The 25,023-nt window shown below is 33.2% G+C and overlaps 1 protein-coding gene and 1 long non-coding RNA gene across 4 annotated transcripts; both read right to left on the reverse strand.

The window, feature by feature from the left end:
- Positions 1–1,455: 1,455 nt before the first annotated feature.
- LOC132605250 (uncharacterized) lies at positions 1,456–3,480 on the reverse strand. Of its 3 annotated transcripts, none has more exons than XR_009569119.1 (4): positions 3,177–3,480; positions 2,501–2,695; positions 2,326–2,432; positions 1,456–2,053 (listed from the first exon to the last, which is right to left on the reverse strand). It is a non-coding gene; the product is annotated as an uncharacterized LOC132605250 (long non-coding RNA). The 3 variants fall into 3 exon arrangements; XR_009569118.1 differs by having other exon boundaries at positions 2,326–2,400; positions 3,177–3,476; XR_009569117.1 differs by having other exon boundaries at positions 2,326–2,695.
- Positions 3,481–10,805: 7,325 nt separating this feature from the next.
- On the reverse strand, positions 10,806–19,745 carry LOC132606612 (uncharacterized). Its single transcript, XM_060320187.1, has 6 exons — positions 19,367–19,745; positions 13,622–13,821; positions 12,517–12,657; positions 12,333–12,413; positions 11,309–11,433; positions 10,806–11,193 (listed from the first exon to the last, which is right to left on the reverse strand). The coding sequence occupies exons 1-6, from the start codon at positions 19,587–19,589 to the stop codon at positions 11,145–11,147; spliced, it is 819 nt and encodes a 272-aa protein (XP_060176170.1). The 5' UTR covers positions 19,590–19,745; the 3' UTR covers positions 10,806–11,144.
- Positions 19,746–25,023: the final 5,278 nt, after the last annotated feature.

The raw sequence follows: 25,023 nt of genomic DNA on the forward strand, positions 1-25,023 counted from the left end.
ATTGAAGTGCATATAAATGAGAAGGGAATAAATATTACATATGTCTACATGAGATTTATTAATTCTTAAAGAACGTGAAAAGTTAAAAGTGAACAAGTAAAAGTATACGGAGGAAATAAATAAGTGCATACGTGTATACATGAGAAGAGAATAAATATTAAGTACTATGACATCTATTCATGTGGGATAAAAAAATAATTGCTTAAAGTGTAGGTAAGCAGATATCCCAAATTGCTAAAACATCTATCAACCAATAGAAGTAAAAGGCTTATTCGTGTAGACTTGAAAAGTAATGTGGGAAGAACTATTTGCCAATGAGATACGGCCAAGTATACAGTACAATGCATTCTACTTTTTGTACAGGTAGCCAGTGCTATGTTCGTCCACCCTTTCCCACTTATATATAGTAGACTAGAAGGGTATTCAGATGCAAGTTGGATCACTGATCAAGAGGATTATTCCTCAACAAGTGGATGGGTATACCTGTTTGGTGGGGATGTGATATCTTAGGGATCTAAGAAGCAAACGTGTCTTACTGATTCAACTATGGCTGCAGAATTTGTAGCCTTGTCATCCGCTTCTAAAGAAGGGAAATGGTTGAGAAATTTGCTTTTTGATATTCCATTATGGCCTAAGCCCATGCCACCGATTTCTTTTCATTGTGATAGTGAGGCCACCTTAGGCCGAGCGTACAGTCATATATATAACGAAAATTCTAGGCATATAAGCCTTAGACACGGTTATATAAACCAATTAATTAAAGATGGAGTGATCACGATTAACTATGTGCATTCACTTAATAATCTTGCAGATCCATTAACTAAGGGATTGGCAAGGAACTTGGTGTTGAGAACATCAAGGGGAATGAGGTTAAAACCCATAAAGAAAGACCATTAAGGGTGAAGCCCCAACTTGACGCTTGATACAGCGTCCAGTCTCAAGTTCAATGAGTGATAACATTCTTTATTGGTTGATAGCACTTGGTATTACCGTCCCAAAGTAAGTGCTTTGTCCTGCAATTTGTTAAAAGGAGGTTGAGTTTATAAATTCTTAATTGACCTATTGATGGGTGCTCTTGCAGGAGCATATTAATAAGGGTCTACTTATGTGGATGCAAAGTGGGCCGCTTCAAGAAGCTCGGATTTGGTTTCTATGCATTCGCGAGAGGATTGGAACACAAGGCCTTATGGTGTTGGTTATAAAGAAATAATGTAATAGAATTCATGTGTGAGATACATCCTGTTTTACAATATGATGGTCGGTTCAAATGACTTGTCTTACCTGACTATTCGGTTTAATAGAAATTGTATTCCGCTAATGTAAAGTTCAATCGCTAGATACTTTATTTATGCATGGATTCACTTGTCTCTTAATTTCTAAAGGAAGTATTGGGTTGTTATTTTCACTTGAAAATGGCGGGGGATTGTTGGAATTTTCAAGAGAAAATAAAAGGAATTGGCAAAAAGAAAAGTATTTTTCTTTCTTCTTAAAAGAAAAAAAGATACTTTTCTTGCTTAAAAAAGAAAAAGTATTTTTCTTTCTGAAAGAGTACATTTCTTTATGAAACAATGCAACTCTTCCCTAAAGGTTGCATCATTTCAGGTTGAAGGCTTAAAACATCTCAATAAATGGATGAAATCCTGGAAATATTTCTATCATAAGAAGTACTCAAAAAACCAGAATTCTCCCTTAAGAAAAAAACTGTAAGTTTAGTGACTGCAGCATTATTCTTGTGTGTTCAAAGACTTGATTTCATTATTTCTTGGCTTTGCTTCATTCTATCCCAGGAGAGTATTTGTGAGGGACAAACAATTCTCTTTGGAAAGTGCTCCAAATAAGGTATACGACTTGAAGCATATCCAGATTTCTCACCACAAACACACAATTTTTTAACAATAACATTTGTCTTAATCCCCCTATGGATAGCAAGGAAAGAAGGCCACCCTTCATGTTTTTTGGTTCCACGCTTTTCTTAGTTCTTCTTTCTCGATTAGGGCCAGTATTTGCACTGGTGCTCTAAATTCTCCTCTGATTCCATACAATCTCTTCCATTCTGTTTATATACAATGCTAACTGATTAACATTAGAAAATAAATATCACTAACACACTAACAAGAATAACTAAAACCCAATACAACTTACCCAAATCAAGCAATGTAGATGAAAGAAATAGAATTTAAAATGATCGAGATCAGTTAAGAATTAATACGGTAAAGAGATAAAAACAAAGAATAATGAAATTACAGAACGGAAAACACTGACATGAACTCATCAATAAGAAAATCACAGATGGAGAGAGAGCGTAAAATTGTCAAAAGGACTAACCAACTTCGGCAGACAGAGAACAAGCAACACTTTTGCTAGCACCCTTGAAACCAACATGTTGTTACCTCAGTAATGCTGTAAATCAAAGATGACACAAGGAAAATAAACTAAAAACAAAAAAAAACATGAGAATTCTTCACAAGTTGTATCACAACCACGTAAAAGAAACACATACCGAGGAAAAGAAAGGGTGGCCAACGTAGGTATTTAGGTTCCTCGTCTTCTTAATTAACTTTTGGATTTTGCTTATACTATACCAAATTCAAGGTAAGGCTGCGTACAATAGACCCTTGTGGTCCGGCCCTTCTCCGAACCCCGCACATAGCGGGAGCTTAGTGCACCAGACTGCCCTTTTTATACCAAATTCACCCTACATAGGAAAAGATCTAATTCACTTTCAAAATTTCATTTTACCCAATCAAGTCCAGCAAGAACTATATGACGTAGAAGAATCCAAATGTGCACCTAGATGTTTATTTCTAAACATACAAGTGCAAAACAGAAATTATTGACAGGCAAGTATAATCTTAGCAAGAAACTATCAAATTGATATGAAATTTGACGATTTCCGACCAAACTTCCATTACCAACGAATGGATGCAACCTATCAATTTCTTATTACTAACAAGTAAAAATGGGACAAAACAATACAATCACATCTAACTGGGCTGACATTTAAAATATAAAATTCGAACTACTGCTTCATGCCTTTTAAGTATCTCTATATATGTATATGTATATAATCTTATAAAAAAAATTCCCCAATTCACAGGAATGTACAACTTTGCAATTGTTGAAGGCAGTTCTAATTTACCCTAAATATAACAAAAGAGAAACAAAAGAATTCTTACCAAATAATTTAGTTGTCTCAGGCATATCACCCAACTAGGCTCATTAGCCTACATAATTTAAAATTTCACCATATCAACGATCAGTAACCCAAAATACTATACAATTACATGCACCAAATATGGATGTGCAGATCAGATAGAGTTACTGACATGCATGTTAAAAATTTAGCAAAAAATTATACGGAAGAGTAGGAGAATTAAAATTGAAGAAAAATGGACAAATACAGGAGAGGACACAAAAATATTGAGTGAAAGAAATATGGAACTTGCTGGAAGAAGAAAAGGTTGGTTCTGTGTACACGCGTCTTCACATGAGGAAACAAATAAGAACTCATAAAATTGTTATTACGGAACTGCCCTTAATCGTACCAAGGCTCACTCTTATTATATAGTTAAACTAGCAATACATGCCCTGCGATGCACGGGCTCAACATGTCTATTCACTTTAATTAGTCAGTTTTTAAGGTTTGTATTTTGAAAATAACTTTTAAAAATATTCTAATTGTTATTATATATACAAAATGTATTTTATGTACTATTACTTTAGTTGTAATTAAAAGACTTTGAGATGGAAAGAGTCGGACATTTTTATCATTATCATGACAATGAAAGTTGTTCATTGATGTAAAAGAAAATTAGTAAGAATATGAGGAAAAATTAATATTTTGATTCTAAATTTTTTCTTTTAAATTCTTTAATATTTTATATGTATACCGACAGGTTGATATCCATTTCAATTAAGTAACTATTCAGATCCAAACATAAAAACCATTTTGTGGTATATATTGGATTAAAATATTTTTATTAAATTAATTAAAAAATATATTATAATTTTTTATATTAATTGTTACAACGAAATCAAAATTAGAAAGATATATGCTATATCATTAATCACCAAATTTTAATTCTGAAATGAAAATATAAAGTAATACATTTTATAAATGTAAAGAAATAATAATCAGAGACTGCAAAGGAGAGTAAATAAGTAAAGTATTGACAATGAAGGAAAACGGGGATAAATGTCACTCCCTCCCTTTACTTTTACTTGTCAATGTTAACATATCAAGGAAAAAAAATTCTTCTTCTTATTTTACCCTTCACATTAATTATTTATTTTCAAATCATTTTCTGAGGCTATTGAGACTATATACCAATAAATATGGATATTATGATAAAAATATATACTTGATTTATTAATTTTCAAAGAACGTGAAAAGTCAAAAGTAAACAAATTATGTGTAGGAGCATTAAAATAACTTTTTGTGCAAATTTGTATTGCTATTATTCATTCTCTCTTCACGATTAAAGTATTGACAAAGAAGGAAAACTGAGATAATAGAAATAGAAAAAAAGATAAATATATAATAGAAAAATAGACATATATTTTTAGTAATGTGGCCAAGTAATATGGACGAAGGGAGTATTTCATTTTTATTAATTCTTAAAGAACGTAAAAAGTCAAGTATAGTAATGCGGCCAAGTAATATGGGACGGAAGGAGTATTTCATTTATTAATTCTTAAATAACGTGAAAAGTCAAAAATGAATAAGTAAAAGTGCACGGAGAAAATAAATATGTGTCGGAGAATTAAAATAGAAGTGCACACGTGTATACATGAGAAGAGAATAAATATTTAGTACTATGACATATATCTACGTGAGATTTATTAATTCTCAAATAATGTGAAAAGTAAAAAATGAACAAATTAAAGTGCACAGAGGAAATAAATTTGTGTAGGAGAATTAAAATTGAATTGCATATGTCTATACATGAGAAGAGAATAAATATTTAGCTAGAACATGAAAATCAAAAGTGAACAAGTAAAAGTGCACAGAGGAAATAAATGTGTCGGATAATTAAATTTAAAGTGCATACGTCTATACATGAGAAGGGAATTAAATATTAAGTATTATGACACATGTCTACGTTAATATGGACGAAGGGAGTACTTCATTTTTATTAATTCTTAAAGAACGTGAAAAGTCAAGTATAGTAATGTGGCCAAGTAATATGGGACGGAAGGAGTACTTCATTTATTAATTCTTAAATAACGTGAAAAGTCAAAATGAACAAGTAAAAGTGCACGGAGGAAATAAATATGTGTCGGAGAATTAAAATAGAAGTGCACACGTGTATACATGGGAAGAGAATAAATATTCAGTACTGTGACATATATCCACGTGAGATTTATTAATTCTCAAAGAATGTGAAAAGTCAAAAGTGAACAAATTAAAGTGCCTGGAGGAAATAAATTTATGTAGGAGAATTAAAATTGAACTGCATATATCTATACATGAAAAGAGAATAAATATTCAGCTAGAATACGAAAAGTCAAAAGTGAACAAGTAAAAGTGCACGGAGGAAATAAATGTGTCGAAGAATTAAATTTAAAGTGCATACGTCTATACATGAGAAGGGAATAAATATTAAGTATTATGACACATGTCTAATGGAATATAAAAATAGTTGAATAAAGTGTACAAATTATATAGTTCATGGTACAAGAATTTAATGTGGGTACAATTCGTGAAGCAGTGGGTACAAGAAGGGACTGCTGTGTTCGTCCCTCCATGGCACTTATTATTATTTTATTTAAGATGTTTGCAAGTTGCAAATACTAGTCCCAAGAGATTGCAATTGTATATTTTATATCATTGACTGACATATGTATTCTTCTCATCTTCTATCTATTTTTTTCTTTAATTTTTCAACATTTGAATATTACTTTAGTGTACCTAGTCTTGATCAATTAAAGTTGACTGCTTTTATTCAATAACTCGATTATTTAGACCTTTTGGACTAGTCTACGAAAATTTCACTTTACATCAACTCGTAATTGAAGGTATTCGAGCCTAAACCTTCATATACTTCTTGTAGGCTTGTTTCTATATATACTTCTCATCAATTCTCCAGAATGGGCTAAAAGTTGTGCAAATATAATCCTTAAAAAGTTACTCTTCCAGATAATATTAGATTAGTCCGATCAGTGGCGGATTCAAGATTTTCATTCAGGGTGTTCGGAAAAAAGAAGAAGCTATAAATACACTGTAATTTTTTGTCGAGGGTGTTCAAAAGTTAATATATGCACATAAACACAGAAAATTTACCCTATATATACACTGTAATTTTTTACCGATGATGTTCCCTCGACAACATGTAGATCCGCCCCTGAGTCCGGTCTAGTATTTACTCATATATTTCTCAATCTTATAACAAATTATTAGACCATCGTCTAACTTTTAAATAAACTATAAAGCTTTAGATCATGGTTTAACATTTCTCATAAGATTTTCAATTTGCATAAAAGGGACCGTTAGACGGCGGTCTAAAAGGCCTATCAATTATAAGAAAAATAAAATGAGGATCATTTTCTTAACAACTATACAGGAGGAACAAATAGTAAAAAATTCTCGACACATCCTCGCCATGTCCAGATATACTATTTGAAGATTACTTAATTATAAACTTAATTATCATTATTAGAGAGTTTTCCATTTAATTACCTAACCCGACTATATTTATCAACTAGATGGCCTAGGCCCGTGCGCAGCACGGGCCCAACACTTTAAATTATAGTGCATCTATGTATATGTAGTTGTCTTTGAATAGTGATTATATATATATACACTATATATTATGTTCAAAACACGATTAATATAACATTATAGTTTGTGCTCCGTATCTAAAACTTTATTATATTAGTGTTTGCTACGAATACAAAGTCTGCACTTTTTTTTTGACATTGTTTGTTTTTTTAATATGGGATTCACTTTTTTTTATTTGTTAATATGGGGCCAATTTGTTTTCCCCGTGAGTTTGGAGATGGTGGTTCCACTTTTTTTACTTTTTTTTTTAATATTCAAAACACGATTAATATAACATTGTAGTTTGTGTTCCGTATCTAAAACTTTATTATATTAGTATTTGCTACGAATACAAAGTCTGCACGTTTTTTTTTTTTGACATTGTTTTTTTTTTAATATGAAATTTACTTTTTTTTATATTGCTTGATTTTGTTAATATGGGTCTACTTTTTTTTTTCTCCGTGAGTTTGGAGATGGTGGGTTCTACCTTTTTTACCTCTTTTTTTTTTTTTTTTTTAATATTTGTTGGTTTGTTTAATATGTGGGCCCACAATTGTTTTTTGGGCCCACAAACGGACGACGAAAAAGTGTCCTACTATGTTCAAAACACAATTAATATATAGTTTGTGTTCCGTATCTAAAACTTTATTATATTAGTGTTTGCTACGAATACAAAGTCTGCACATTTTTTTTTTTTGACATTGTTTGTTTTTTTAATATGGGGTTCACTTTTTTTTATATTGCCTGATTTTGTTAATATGGGGTCCACTTTTTTTTTTCCGTAAGTTTGGAGATGGTGGGTTCCACTTTTTTTACTTTTTTTTTAATATTCAAAACACGATTAATATAACATTGTAATTTGTGCTCCGTATCTAAAACTTTATTATATTAGTGTTTGCTACGAATACAAAGTCTGCACGTTTTTTTTTTTTTGACATTGTTTGTTTTTTTAATATGAAATTTACTTTTTTTTTATATTGCTTGATTTTGTTAATATGGGGTCTACTTTTTTTTTTCTCCGTGAGTTTGGAGATGGTGGTTTCTACCTTTTTTACCTCTTTTTTTTTTTTTTAATATTTGTTGGTTTGTTTAATATGTGGGCCCACAATTGTTTTTTGGGCCCACAAACGGACGACGAAAAAGTGTCCTACTATGTTCAAAACACGATTAATATAACATTATAGTTTGTGTTCCGTATCTAAAACTTTATTATATTAGTGTTTGCTACGAATACAAAGTCTGCACGTTTTTTTTTTACTTTGTTTGTTTTTTTAATATGAGATTCACTTTTTTTTTATATTGCCTGATTTTGTTAATATGGGGTCCATTTTTTTTCCCCGTGTGTTTGGAGATAGTGGATTCCACTTTTTTTACTTTTTTTTTTTAATGTTCAAAACACGATTAATATAACACTGTAGTTTGTGCTCCGTATATAAAACTTTATTATTTCCCCGTGAGTTTGGAGATGGTGGGTTCCACTTTTTTTACTTTTTTTTTTTTTAATATTGGTTGGTTTGTGTTTAATATGTGGGCCCACAATTAACATTATAGTTTGTGCTCCGTATCTAAAACTTTATTATATTAGTGTTTGCTACGAATATAAAGTCTGCACGTTTGTTTTTACATTGTTTATTTTTTTAATATGGGATTCACTTTTTTTTTATATTGCTTGATTTTGTTAATATGGGGCCCACTTTTTTTCCCGTGAGCTTGGAGATGGCGGGTTCCACCTTTTTTTACTTTTTTTTTTAATGTTCAAAACACGATTAATATAACATTATAGTTTGTGCTTCGTATCTAAAACTTTATTATATTAGTGTTTGCTACGAATACAAAGTCTGTACGTTTTTTTTTTTTTGACATTATTTGTTTTTTTAATATGAAATTTACTTTTTTTTTATATTGCTTGATTTTGGTAATATGGGGTATATATTTTTTTTGTCCGTGAGTTTGGAGATGGTGGGTTCTACTTTTTTTACCTCTTTTTTTTTTTTTTCATATTGGTTGGTTTGTGTTTAATATGTGGGCCCACAATTTTTTTTTGGAGCCCACAAACGGACGACGAAAAAGTGTCCTACTATGTTCAAAACACGATTAATATAACATTGTAGTTTGTGCTCCGTATCTGAAACTTTATTATATTAGTGTTTGCTACGAAAACAAAGTCTGCACGTTTTTTTTTTTTTTTGACATTGTTTGTTTTTTTAATATGGGATTCACTTTTTTTTATATTGCATGATTTTGTTAATATGGGGTCCACTTTTTTTTTCCCGTGAGTTTGGAGATAGTGGGTTCCACTTTTTTTACTTTTTTTTTTAATGTTCAAAACACGATTAATATAACATTGTAGTTTGTGCTCCGTATATAAAACTTTATTATATTAGTGTTTGCTACGAATACAAAGTCTGCACGGTTTTTTTTTTTACATTGTTTGTTTTTTTAATATGGGATTCACTTTTTTTTTTATATTGCTTGATTTTGTTAATATGGAGTCCACTTTTTTTTTCCCCTTGAGTTTGGAGATGATGGGTTCCACTTATTTTACTTTTTTTTTTTTTAATATTGGTTGGTTTTTGTTTAATATGGGGACCACACTTTTTTTTTTAATATTGTTGGTTTGTGTTTAATATATGGGCCCACAATTAACATTGTAGTTTGTGTTCCGTATCTAAAACTTTATTATATTAGTGTTTGCTACGAATACAAAGTCTGCACGTTTTTTTTTACATTGTTTATTTTTTTAATATGCGATTCACTTTTTTTTTTTATATTGCTTGATTTTGTTAATATGGGGCCCACTTTTTTTTCCCGTGAGTTTGGAGATGGCGGGTTCCACCTTTTTTTACTTTTTTTTTTAATGTTCAAAACACGATTAATATAACATTATAATTTGTGCTCCGTATCTAAAACTTTATTATATTAGTGTTTGCTACGAATACAAAGTCTGCACGTTTTTTTTTTTTACATTGTTTATTTTTTTAATATGGGATTCACTTTTTTTTATATTGCTTGATTTTGTTAATATGGGGTCCACTTTTTTTTCTCCGTGAATTTGGAAATGGTGAGTTCCACTTTTTTTACTTTTTTTTTTTTTTAATATTGGTTGGTTTGTGTTTAATATGGGGACCACACTTTTTTTTTTTAATATTGAATGGTTTTTGTTTAATATGTGGGCCCATAGTTTTTTTGGGCCCACAAACGGATGACGAAACAGTGCACCATCCGGTGCTTCTAATATAATAGATAGAAAAATTGTATACAAGTATCTACAACGACAAGCAGTTATTGGCCCTTTGGGCCTTACAAGCAATATAACCACAACGATTGATCATCTCCTAATGAATGATCCTTTCATGATTTTGATGGTTGGAGATTTAACTTATGCGGATCAGTATATACCTTACAACTTGTGGTAAATGAGCTTTATGTTATTCTTGTCAATTTCAAGATGCACCACCATCAGAGAGATATATCAACCTCGAGGGGACGATTGGGAGGTCATTTATTCTAGTAATATGGACTCCCATATATTTTTACATGGTTGTAATTAAGAAATTATTAAAAAGTTGTAACTCCATTTAAAGTTTCATTGACAACCACTAAAACATTTTGAAGCTTTGAATTTGAAAATCGTAATTTGCAAAATTATTATTTATTCGGACTGAGAATATTCTTTGGAGTTTATATCTAAATTTTGAGTTAGTTCAGTGAAAATTAGAGTTAGTTTTCATTGGAATTTCATACTGAAACTCGAAAAGAAAAACACAAATAAGTTGCATGCTAACTATATGTAGGCTAATGTGTTTTGACAGAATTTGTATACAATAAAAAAAATTGTATCAGAGTTATATGCATGCGGTTTATAAGTTGTATGTTTTGACCAGATTCTATACAACAAATATGCAAATCATATCTGAGTTGTATATTTTTACTGAATTCGCATATATCTTTGCATAAAAAAACACACTACTTTTTGAAAACCCAAAAATCAAGCTAAAGCGGGTAAATATTATCCAATTTTTGAACTTATAAAGGAAAAAAACTCTTTCATTCAACTTGTTTATATTGTAATCAAATAGGCACTGTAGTTTATGTTACAACCAGTATCATTAATCATTCAACATAGTTCATGAAAACTACCAAGTGGAACTACCTTTCTGAAGCCGTAAAATTAGAGCTCATAAAGAAAAAAGTTAAAACTATGATTGCCACAAAATCAAATACTTCATTTAGATAGTGCTAGCTTTACAAGAACATCCACTCTTTGATCTTGCTCCTGGAGAACCCAGACCAAGTGTTGAACTCGCGTAGATACAAAAATATTAAGCAAACGCAAGGCAAGCAGGGTATGCGAAATTCGTCCATCACTTAGCACAAACTTCAGTTACACGACCCCAGAAGGAAGGCGCAAAACCAGCTGTCCTCCGAAAACACTGCAAAACATTTACAAAATGAGAAGGCTATGGTCAATAGAAGCATTTTGAAAAGCAAGCAAGGCATGGGATGCCCATATTCAAGAAACGGATACAAATGTGAAGATTAGTCAACCTTTTAACATAGTAGTAACAGAAGTCTGCTAAGATGAATGTCTGAACAATTTCAGATATAAGAACCATTGAAGGCCATAGACCATGACCCAATGCTACTAGCAGATGGCCACGACTGTCCAAAACCTGTCGTCAGGCCAAGAGAAAATCAGAAGGTTAGTAGAATAGAATAGCATGCATGCGAAAATTGATCTAAAAGTGACAATCTTCCTCAGTCTCTGATCATAAACTTAAGCCACTGAACAATATCCACACATATACGAAATTTGTCCAGCCAATTAAGAATCTCAAATTACACAACCTATCATAGTAGAAAAATACATTGTTCAACAAACTGAAGATGTTTCTAAAAGTCCATCAGTTCCATATAATGTAGTAAGTACTTGGTGCACAACCTGAATTTGCGCTAACTATTGGAAGTGATGCTGAGACAGGCATCATAAGGCACTAATCCAAATCTAGGACAAAGTAATAGTAACTAAAGCACCATATAATCTATGATCATTTTTTCATCAACTTAGAGCTTGTTTGGCCAAGCTTCCAGGAAGCCAAAAGAGCTTCTTTTTTTCTTTCAGAAAGCGCTTATTTTAGAAAAGTGAGGCGTTTGACAAAGCTTTTAGGGAAATAATAATTAGTGTTTTTTATTAGTAGCAGAAGTTGTTTTGCAGAAGCTGAAAAAAGTAGTTTTTTCCCATTTGAACTTTTGGAACCTTGTCCAAGCACAAATTACTGCAAAATATTGATAAAAGTGTTGTTCGAATTGTTTAGCCACACACAAACTGCTATCTCCAAAAGTAATTTCTCAAAAAGTACTAAGAAAAAGCACTTTTCAAAATAAGTAGATTTTAGAAACTTGGCCAAATATGCTATAAGACTATTCAAACCATACTAGTTTGAATCATTGAAGTAGAGCAGTAGAAACACTCAGCCAAATCAGATACTGCGTCTACACCAAATATGAAGAACGAAAAACTTGTCAATGAAAGTTATGTGATATGTGTCATTTTGACATTGGTAAATCAAACCTGGAGAACCCAATGAGCGCAGCTTAAGAACCTCGCAACACCCAACGCAAATACATAATGAGCTGTGAAAGGTTCAACTATCTGTAGACAATATACCAATTACCAAGTAGGTTGTCAAAGCTTACAGGAAATTTTTTAAGAGAGCAAAATCTGCATGTTCATCAACAATGATCAGTAACTATACCTTAGTGTTCTGCATGACACGAAGTTGAGGAAGCACAGAAACTGCCTCCAAATAAACACAGAAAGCCCAGAAGATTCTATTGATGAAGTGATGTGATGTTGATGGATGAATTAGTAAGGCTAAGGCAGCACAAGGGATCACCTGGACAAAAGTGCGTTAAAAAATTACTTCTAAAAGAGAAGCCAGAGAAATACTCTATACAGCATGCAACACAGAGAGTCATGCAACCAAAATCTAGAAACAAGAAAACAAAGAACGCCAAATGATATCCATTTACCTATCTGAAGCTGAGGACTTAACATTCTCCAATGTCTATATAACTTTAAAAAGCCCTCATATGAGCAGCTGAGACTACTCAGAATTCAAAGACAATTACTTTGTAACAAAATAATCTTGTCATGAAATGCTAAAGATATATTTTTTGACAATGCTAAAGATATATGGAACTGAAAGGAAGCTTCTACAGTTATACTGAAATAGAGATTTCTAGTCACTTTGCTCACGTACCATTACTAAAATTAAAAAAATATTCTCTAGTTTCCAAATGTTGGAGATCTTTCTTCTCGTTGGTAAAGCCAAATACTTTAAATCAGTTTTTAGGATAAAGTAAACATTTGAGATCATTTCTAGTTGAAATTTTATATAACTTGCCATAAACTATAAATCATACAAAAGTGAGAATGAAATTCCTTCGTTGAACCTTCATATCTACTCAAATGCATTCTTATAAAGAGACTTCACTCTACAAATTTCATCATCTCACAAATCCACCTTTAGTACAAATCACTAGATAATTTGATCTTAAGGAGTTTTACCAAAAGGGATCAACCACACGTGGATCTTCACTAATCAAATTCCTAGTTTTATCTATATTTTTCATTTTCCAGATACCAAGTAAAGTTGTAATTGAATTGAAATTATTATTCAACATCACCACAAATACTGTCTAGCTTCACTAGTACAGGTAAAAACGGTATGTGGTAGCTATAGACCAAAGATAATTTACATCAATGTATGTACTAAAGTTAGAGAAGACCTTCTATATGCCCCCTAGTCTAGACCTCGTATGAAACACATATAAAAGTGAGGTTGTTTGAAGACTTACCACATAATAAATTGCACAATTGTCTTTGTCCTCCATGTAACTTGATTTAAGATTAAATCGGATCATATAAATAACCCACAAGGTTGTAGCCAATGTAGCTAAATCAAGTAAGGTGTGTATATCATATTCCATGACAAAACTACAATACAGTCTGACAGCCAAAAACAGAGCAGTGAGCTCCTGGGATTTGAGTGAAAGTCCTGCAATAGTACAAATTAGAGTAACAAATGATCAGGGGAACTGACAATGCAATCAAGAAATTCTAAGCATAGGATTGACTCAGGATTAGATTGAGAAATAGACTCATATTGTATTTAGAAAAAGAACTCCAGTTTATAAGGATAGAAACAGGATAGAAGGAAAAATAACTCAAGAGATATAATTAATAGATCTACAGAAGAGGACAAGCGATTTTACTAAATTAACAATTAGATAAATGACCCTAAAAAGGTTACAGTATTCTATCATATATATTACCACTGTTGCCTTTCATAACCCATCTCAATAGCACACTATTGATTTTCACCATGCTTGAATTATAAAAACTAAGTAATGCGATAGACAACAAAGATATTGTGAAAAAAGCTTTGGCATCTGTGGAAGTTATTTTGAAAAGGAAAGAAGAAAAAATACTCTCACCATCAATGTCGCCATAGATCAAAATGAAATCAGCCAAGATTTTGACCAGATATGAAATCACTGGTGCTTGATCTAGTGGTATTTTTATGGGGATTCTGTTTATCGCTGTAGGATTGGGTATAGGGGATATAACAAAAAGGTTTCCTCGGTCATAAAATTAAAAAAGAAAAAGCAGACAGGAACAGTTTGATTCTTTAGACAAGCAGGTTTTGGCTTCTTTCTTAGCACAACCTAATTCTCTTGTTGGCTTTGATACCATGAAATAAAATAGAGAAAAAGATGAGGTTATATACAGAGGCCAATTTAGCCTCATAAAAAGATTGATTGTGAATTGGAATTAGACAAGATTGTTGTGTCTAATGTAGAGAATCACATATCTAGGTTCAGTCATCCAAGAGAATGATATGAAACTAAAATACGATGGATAAATAGATGAGTATTATGGGAGCTTTATGCAATAGGAAAACACCAAACGAAGTGGAAAGTAAATTTTAGAGAAGAGTTGTGACACCAACAATGTTATATGACTTAAATGTTGTGCTTCTAAGGACCAACAAATCCACAAAAAATGGATGTTGCAGAAATCAAATGTTAAGATGGAAAAGTGGTTATACAATATTGTTCAAGAATATAAATAATCATATTCGACAGGAGGACAGTATCATACAAATGGAAAAGGTGAGAAGGTCGACTCAGATCATCTGGTTGTGTCCTTACGTAACATACTTACGCAACAGTCCTTAAGGATGATATTATGATAGTTGAAGGTGATATAACGAGGTACACCTAAAATCTCAGGGAGGAAAATTGTTTCAAAAAGCATACAGTCGAAATTAATATGGATTTAGCTAAGAACATATTACAATGGAAGCAAAGGATCCAAATAGGAAATCCAACTAATTGAGATTACGGCTCAGTTGTTCTTGCTATCCTTACACAGATCTGGTCTTTTTATGCTGGTCCGTGTAAATATGAGATCCAGAGAAGCTCTAGTTTTAGAGAACTCTTAATTGGCCGTTAAGATATCAATCATTTAGTATTGAAGCGAATAAGCATGAGAAGAGGAAAATGTATCCAAAGGATTCATCTAGCCAACCCTAACTAGTTTGGGGTTGAGGCATAATTGATTGGTCGGTTGATCAATCAATGCCAAGTTGCATGATTAGATAAAGAAACTGAAGGCAAGTAAATACTGTTCAGGTACTTGTACTTCTTTTTTAAAAAAAAAAAAGAGTTTAGGATTCTCATCCTAATAGACTGTCGCTACCAAAGAGCCAGAAAACAAATGCTCAACCTCCTCTTCACCTGCATTGTGTTTATTTAAAAAGTATATAGACAAATTGTCTGGGAAAAATCAATCAATCATTTCCCCACCATCTATTCTAATACCACGAGATGCCAGACTGCCAGAGGGCTGAGGCAGTCTCCAATACTCCTTATGACTAATGCAAATGATTCATGACTTAGCTACTGCAGCCAACCACCAAAAGTGTCCAATACATTAAGGAAAAAACATGAACAAAAAAGTTAATGCAGGTATAGTGATAAGAATCAGGTTACTTGAAAGAAAAACAAGAAAATAATGTGGAAACGAAAAATCAAAGATTAAAGACTAGAAAAATAGGATAGGCGAAATGAATTCTCAAAAGTAATGACTAAGAACCCTAAATTGATGGTAGTAGACCTAATTAGCGTATTAGGGCTAATCATGATTACTAGCAGATTCAATTCAAGAACTTAAATGAAGTGATCTAGACCCTAATTGAATAATTAAAAACAATAATTCGTGTAAGACTAATTACAATCTCACTAATTACAATCTTCAGTTCATCGAGTACGTACCATAGATATCAAGCAAAGAATTATCTTACCTCTTAGAAGAATCAATCTTGTAAGGTTGTAAGATAAATCTCAAGCAACTAATACACAAAGGGGTAAAGAAAACTCTCAATAATATTAACGATATTGCTGTCCAAAAGAATAAAATCCGCCCATATATATAGGGGGGAAATCGTGCACCCCTCCCCCAAAATCCTACTTTTATGGAAATAATAAAATCTAACTAGGAAATTTTAAATTAGAAAGCGTTAAACTAGGACAAGAAGTAAAAATAAATGTCACACTTTTTCCCAAAACTAGAAAAGTGGGACTTTGGCATGCTTTCCGGCCCTTTTTGGACGTGTGATTCAGCCCATCTTGGGCTTGCTTTTCAGCACTTTTCAGCATGCAGATCAGCTCATTTTGGGCACCAATCTTCCTCCTTTTGGACTTGGACTTGGACCATGAAATATGTGTAGCACTTAGCCCACTCGTCGGCACAATTCTTCCACGATAAGCACATTCTTGATGTCTTATTGAAGCTCATCAACCTTATCTTGATCTTGTGTTTTCTTTGCCATGCCCATTGGAATACTTTATTAATAGAACTAAATTGGATTTTCCAGTATTATTCCCTATGGCATCTAGATGAGAATTTTGTTACGCTTATACAAGTAAAAAAAATAAATTCTATTGGAATGATGTTGTCCACATGCTTTATAAGGGTGTATCTATACATGCTAGGCTTACTTGGGTTAAGTGAACGCATGTTAGTATCTTTTTTTTTTTTCATTGTTGCTTATGAGTAATGAATGTTGCGACGAGTTGGCTGAGTGCTACACATATTTCATATTCCAAGTCCAAGCCCAAGCGAAGGAAGATTGGAGCTCACATGGAACCCCAAATGAGTTGATTTGCATGCCCAACAAGGACTGATTTGCATGCCAAGCCCAAGATGGGCTGAATACTTCTTTCCTTTTTTTCTTGGTAGTTTTGGAAAGAAGTGTCACATTATCTTTTACTTGTCTAGTTAGATTTTATTATTTCCATAAAAGTAGGATTCGAATTCATGCTATTCGGGAGAGGTGCACGATTTTTCCCCTATATATAGGGGTGGATTTTGTTCTTTTTTGACAACATTATTAATATTATTGGGAGTTCTTTTCTTTACACCTTGTGTATAGATTACTTGGGATATACTCCCTCCGGTCCACTTTACCTGTCGCATTTTTGTTTTACACGTCTCTTAAGAAACTATGTGTTTTGACTCTTATACCCTTATTTGATCATTTAGAATGTTAATCCCTCTTCAATAAATATTCTCTCCAATAAATAAAAATTCTGTTGATTAGTCATAGTAGTGATGGACGTGAGTTAATCTAAGCAATTACAATATGGAGTATGTGTACGTGCTCTTTACTTAGGTTTTCTATGCTAATTAGTCAATGTTTATGACCCCCTCCGATCCACTTTACTTGTCATCCTTACTAAAAATAGAGGGTCCAAAATAGTTGTCATTTTAGAAAACCAAAATATAATTAAGTACATTTTTCCCATTATGCCCTTATTAATAATTATTCTTGGAAGTAATAAACATTGACTAATTAGCATAGAAAACCTAAGTGAAGAGCACGTACACATACTCCAATATTGTGATTGCTTAGATTAACTCACATATATTACTAATATGACTAATCAATAAAGTTTTTATTTATTGAAGAGAGATTAACATTTTGAATGATTAAAGATATTAAATAAGGGTATAAGAGTCAAAACACACAGTTTCTTAAGGGACTTGTAAAACAAAAATGCGACAAGTAAACTGGACCGCAGGGAATACTTCCATGAATAATTATTACTAAGGGCAAAATCGGAAAAATGTACTTAATTATATCTTGGTTTTCTAAAATGACAACTATTTTGGACCCTCTATTTTTAGTAAGGACGACAAGTAAAGTGGACAGGAAGTAGCATCTTATAACCTTACAAGAACGATTCTTCTAAGAGATAAAATAATTTTTTGCTCAATATCTACGGTTTTTATCGATAATTTGAAGAAGGTAATTAGTCTTAGTACTAATTATTGTCTTTAATTATTCAGTTAGGGGTCAAGATCAATTCAGTCTTCAGCTAAGTTCTTGAATTGAAAGTAACCATGATTAACCCTAATCCGCTAATTAGGTTTTTATTACAATCACTTAGAGTTCTTACTCGTTACTTTTGAATTTTGGGAATTTATTTCTCGAACTTCATCTATCTTATTTTTCTAGTCTTTAGTCTTTGTATTTATCGTTTCCCAACTATTTTTTATTGTTTTCTTTCAAGTAACCCGATTCTTATCGTATACGAAACATGCCTTTCTATATAATCCAACTAAGGCACTGGTAGAATAGATGCAGCAGTCACATTCATTGCATAAAGACTCCACAAAATCAGTATAATCCATTCTAAATTTCAACACAAGTGGAAAAATCAATCTGATACATAGTCAAGAAAACAGATCTCTTACAGTTCCTTAAAACAAGCACCAAATTTTGATATACGAGCACGCAATACATATGCAAAATACAATGGTGGAATTGTTACCAGCACAAGTTTTTCAAATTGGACAAAAAAGTGGCCATCTATTTTTAGTATACCAAACAAGTAAAAATGGACGGAAGGAGTAAAAGCTAAAAGCCAAAAGTTAAAAATACCCAACTTTTAACTTTTAGCTTATTTTGTACTTTTTGGACTAAAAGTAAGTGCATACAAACACTTTTTATCTTTCCCAAATAGTGGCGAAGCCAGGAATTTTACGAAGGGGGTTCAAAAATATAAAGAAGTAAACACACGAAGAAGCCAAGGAGCACAACATGTACTATATACATAAAAAATAATTTTAACCTTGTATATACAGTGTATTTTTTCGTCGAAGGGGTTTCGGATGAACCCTCAGCCCAACCTAGCTCTGCCCCTGTTCCCAAACACCACAGAAAGTAGAAAAAGAGCTTAAAAGCTATTTTTGCGAAAAAGCACTTAAAATAAGCCAATCCAAACACCCTCAAAATAAAACAGATCTCTTAAAATTCCTTTAAAAAGCAACTATTTTTCCTGCTTCCCATTGTGACAATAATCAATGAATATGCTAGTAATCATAATTAGTCCTAATCCGCTAAATAGATATACTACAATCAATTAGGGTTCTTAGTCATTACTTTTAAGATTTTTCTAGTCTTTAATCAAAAAAAGCATAGCATACATATGAAAAAAACACAATGGTTGGTAATGGTGGGGATTGTAACTTACCAGCACAAGTTTTTTCTTTCATGAGTTTATAAATAAGGACAGAGATTCCTATGGCGTGAACAGCCTCGGCAGCTACGAAAAGGTTGTCGTGATCGTGTACAATGGCACGTAGCAGTACTAACGCCGCCATGCCGGCAACCACAGCCAGAAAAGCCTTTACTTTTGGGGGTTGCCGTCGAACCCATGTTGATATGGCGTGGATCGGTCTCCGAGGAGCCTTCATACTGTGCTAATTGGGAAAGAAATCGATGATCAATTGAAAGCGTTCGGATACGTTGATGAATATATACACTCCAAGGAATCTATGTTGTCTTTGTAACTTAGCACCTTTTTTGTAACAAAAACTTGTTTCGTTTTGTGCAAGGACTGGGACCCTTACCCACTGTTTGGATGGTTGTTTCCCGTGTTCATTATTGTAATGTTTTATGTGAAATTATGTTTATTTTCATTATTTTTAAAGGTATATTGTATGGTGTTATAAATTTGTTGTAACTTCGTGATTATATAAGTATGGAAAAGTTTAATTTTTGTAACCACGAATTTAATGTTACATTTTCCCTATTATACCTCACTACACCCCACCCCACTCACGTCCACCACACCCCTATCAACCCCCGCCCTCTGACACCCACAACCCACCACCTACTTATTTATTAAAGTTTCAATTTTATCTTTTATCTTAGTTTTATTAATATATATGAATTAGTTTGTAATTACGGATTAAGGGTATTTTAGTAAATTTATATAGGAGGACCATACATTCAAATCAAATAATAAAAATGTTATTAAACCACAACAAACAATATAGTCCATTCAAATATTGTATCCATTAATACAGTATAATATAATATAATAGCATACCGTACATTATCAAACCATGGGTAACGACAATCTAAACGGAGGCTAAATGGAATTCTTATTCAAAACGAAATACATGAAGAAATTGAACGAATTGCCTTTCAAATTCTTTAGTTTTTGCTCTTCAAATGGGTTGGTCTTAAATTTTTGCCGGTACAGGGTAAGTTCTTTAAGGGGGCGGGGCACAACTTATGAAATGTTATGATGTGAAAATATTATAAAATTATGTTTCGTAAAAATATTATTTGTTATGAGGGACAAAAATTAAAGACCAACGCAAAATAAGGACATAAGTGTCAATGACCCAACAATATTTCAAAGTCAAATGGGCAATTCGCAGAATTGCCCTTCTTTTGGGGTGGTCTTTAAATTTTGCCCCTCATAGTTGAAATCTTTAAATTTTGTCCTTCGGCTAAACCCCATGGGTTCCAGGTTCGAACCCCCACACAATCAAAATTTTTTTAAAAAAATCGCAAGACAGAGTTTAAATTTCGCTATGCCCTCACCGGCATACACTTGTGAAGGAATTACCAAAGTTATGCCGGACCCGGCATACTTATGCCTTATGGGCAGACTTGGCATAAGTATGTCGGGTCCGGCATAACTTTGGTAATTCCTTCACAATTTTATGCCGGGTCCGGCATAAAAGTTTGCCCATTAAAAGTATGCCCCCACCGGCATAAACTTGTCAAGGAATTACCAAACTTATGCCGGACCTGACATACTTATGCCTTATGGGCAGACTTGGCATAAGTATGTCAGGTCCAGCATAACTTTGATAATTCCTTCACAAGTTTATGCCGGTGGGGGCATACTTTTAATGGGCAAACTTTTATAGTATGCCACATAAGGCAGGATTTTTCCTTAAGGCATAACTAAAAGTTTGCCTTATAAGGCAAAGTCTATACCTTAAGAAAAAGTTCCGCCTTATGGGGCATACTTTTGGTTATGCCTTAATTAAAAGTCTGCCCCATAAGGCATAGTTCCTTAAGGAAAAGTTTTGCCCCATAAGGCATAACTAAACTATGCCTTGAGGAAAAGTTATGCCCCCTCCGGCATAACTTTAGTTTTTCCTTAAGGACTTTATGCCGGATCTGGCATACACTCCCCCCAACCCTGCCTTGCGAAATTATTTTTTTATTTTATGCCTGAGCGGGGGTTCGAACCCAGAACCTCAGGTATCCAAGCGAAGGGCAAAATTTAAAGACCACAAATATGAGGGGTAAAATTTAAAGACCACCCCAAAAGAAGGGCAATCCGTGCAAAAAAATGAAGTCAAATTGAGATCAATTTTGAAAAATTGAAATTAGAAGTTAGAAGAGAAAACACTACGTTTTTCGTATAATTAGCTGGGATGAGCATGAAGTTTGGTGAACTATTTGTTTCTGTTTAGTCACACAATCTAACAAGTTTAGGTGGATTGGATTAACCGTCTTATCTCTAACAAACATATTACCTCTTTGGTTAACTAAGGTCTCATTCTCAATATCAATTAGATTTTTTCTGTTTGCCTTTTTTTTTTCTTCTCCGAATAGGTGAGTCATAACTAGGGTTGTTCACAGTTTTGGTTAAAACCAAAACCAAACCGAAAATTTAACCAAACCGAATAAAATAACCGACATTTGGTTTAGTTTGGTTTGGTTTGGTTTTAAATTTGAAAAACCGATAATATTTGGTTTGGTTATGGTTATAGTAAAAAATAACCGAATAAATAACCGAACCAAACCGATAATTATATACATAAAATTTATAATTATTTATATGTATAATATTAGCTTTTCATAAATAATTAAAGATATTTTATATCTTTTAATTATTAATTTAATTTTGGTCTACTTATTTTTAAGGCCCATTTCTTAAAAGAATATGTCCAACAATCCAAGCCCAACTCTAATAAGTCGTAAGCATAAGGGTTGTTTGTATTTTGAAACCTCTGTTTGACTTGTTCTTTTGAATCTAAACTGCGTTGCAAGTTTGGTCCACCTGATTTGCCAACAGCGTGTCTTTCCCTCAATATGCAGCAAAGTTCACCCTTGTGGGCCATGAGGAAAAAAAAGCTTCATAAGAAATTTGAAGAATGTAGAGAGAGAATATTTGAATTGTCACGGCTAGTCATAAATCGAAAAACCGAACCAAACCGAACCGAACCGACAATAACCAAACCGGTGGTTATTATTTTACTTGGTTTGGTTATGGTTTTAGACATTTAAAAACTGACTAAATTGGTTTGGTTATGGTTTTAACCAATAACCGACTCAAACCGAACCATGAACACCCCTAGTCATAACTACTGGCCTAGCTTTTACAATGTGCAAATGAACCATAAAAGATGTTGCGAGCTACCCTTTTTTGGACAAGTCCCAGGCATACGTGGACGCGCTGCACTATGCGGCGATCACGTAGAAGAACCAGGTGGTAAGGCATCACGATCGCGTGAAAGTGGCCGTTATTTCAGAATAAGGGTGCTTGGGTGCAGAGGTGCCAATCGCAAGGACCAGAGCTGAAACCAAAAACTGTATACTTTAGAAATATTGCATTACACGTGGCACGGAGAGGAGTAGACACGTGGCAGACGAGATTGAACAATCAATGGCATGTTCTTTGATTGAATCCGAAGAGAACGATTTCATGCGGACCCTGAGTGAATGTTACGAAGCAACTGTCATGGGTCATTTATGAGTATCAGATATTACGCAACCGGTCCAGATATAGTGCTAAACGTTACAATTCTGTAATTAAGTAGCATTTATTGGTTATTAATACTCATTATTAAGTAGGATTTACAGCTTGATGCTTGTGATTATCACCTATAAAAGGAGCTTAAACTCAATGTAATGAATGGCCTTTTTCTGGCATAACAATTTATACTCACAGTTATACGCAAAAGTTTAGTTCTTTTTGTTATTCTTATTGAATCGAGTTTACAAAGTTCTTCAAGGCTAAGAATTCAACCAGAGTGATTTTTAACGAAGGATTTCCTTCGAGCTCATACGGCCTAGGCTAATTTTATTACATTCTTGCATTATAATTATTTGATTTTGTTACTTGTTACTTACTACTTATTCATAACAAATCAATTCACGTATTATTTAAACCACTAACAAATTTAGTTGTACCTTCTTTTAGGTAAACAGTTTGGCGCCCACCGTGGGGCTAAGGATAATTGTGATATTGTTTTGTTGTTCTAGTTACACTACTAATCACCCGCAATTCTGTGAAATCAGGTAATACGAGATTATCACTGGAAATCAAGTTGACGGTATGTTGAACAATACAAATGCACAGGAGATAGATCCGGCGACAGGAGAAGTCAGGGCAAGAAATAATGAGCCCATGATTTCCCTTCAGGGATCTATGCACACAGAGAACGATTTGACTCCTAATGATAATGATGATGTGGAAAGTGAAGTAAGAGTCACTGAATCAGGATTGACAAAGATCTTTGATATGCTGGAAAAGAAACAGAAGGTGATTGCTGATCTGCAAACGAGAAAAAGCGGTGCTGGTGTAGATCTGATGAACACAGTTGTGGATCAGAGAGAAGGTAGTGGCAATGGTTCCAGCAATAACGACGGCATCAGAAGTCATGTAGTACCTAAAAGCTCTGTCCAGTCGGCTAGAAATAATAAAACAAGAATTGAATAGTCGATTGTACTGGAATGAAACGGAGTTTAAGGCGTTTGATTCACGAATAGGGTCAAATCCGGGTGCACCACCGGTATTAAAGGGACCCAATTCAAAGAGAGATATACAATTGTCATTCCCACCAAGTGCAACACCTAAATTAATGCCAAAGAGGTTTAAAATATCGGATCTATCCAAATATGATGGAACCACAGACCCTTAAGAGCACGTGACCTCATACACTTGTGTTGTTAAGGACAATGACATGCAATTAGGCGAAATCGAATCGGTTTTACTCAAGAAATTCGGTGGAACATTGTCCAAAGGGGCAATGACATGGTACTCTCTACTTCCAGAGCATTCGATCAATTCCTTTGAAATGCTTGCAGATGTTTTTATCAAGGCACATTAATGAAGCTAGCCGAGAATAGTTATGGTTGAGATCATGACTCATCATATTTTGCAACCGTGCGGTCTTTCTTTGAAGAAAGATTCTAACAATTTTGTAAGAAGATGATACTGCTTGTATAGCTCAATTGAAGGGAGAATACATCAAAGGAGACAGAACAAAGAACATTTCATCAGAGTTCTTTTTCACACGTGATCTTCAAAAGAATGGTAAGATAGATGTTCAGCAGACCCGTTCGAGTGATATTCTTACAAATTTGTTCACCAAGGCATTACCAATATCAACCTTTGAAAAGTTGAGATACAAGCTGGAAATCTGTCGACTCCACCATATCAAATGGTGTTCTTCTTAGGGGCTGTAAAATACGCGTTGCACTCTTTTTTCCTTAATCAAGATTTTGTCCCAATTGGTTTTTTCTGGTAAGGTTTTTAATGAGACAACGCTCAAAACGTATTATAAGATGTATGTACTCTTTTTCCTTCACTAGGCTTTTTCCCATTGGGTTTTTCCTAGTAAAGTTTTAACGAGGCACGTTATCTACGGACATTCAAGGGGGAGTGTTGTGAAGTCATTGTATTCATTAATTGAAGTGAATGCCCTTTAGATATACACATGTATGTTATTAATACTTATCTAATATATCTTAATAATACTCTCACAAAGAGATGTAACATTCGGTGGTTTCATACCCTATAAAAGAGATATTCCTCATCCTTTTATGAACACAAAAGAAATAAATAGATAAATAAATAAAGGTGTTCTCTCT

The sequence above is a fragment of the Lycium barbarum genome, chromosome 8 (genome assembly GCF_019175385.1).
Source record: "Lycium barbarum isolate Lr01 chromosome 8, ASM1917538v2, whole genome shotgun sequence".
Classification (NCBI taxonomy): Eukaryota; Viridiplantae; Streptophyta; class Magnoliopsida; order Solanales; family Solanaceae; genus Lycium; species Lycium barbarum.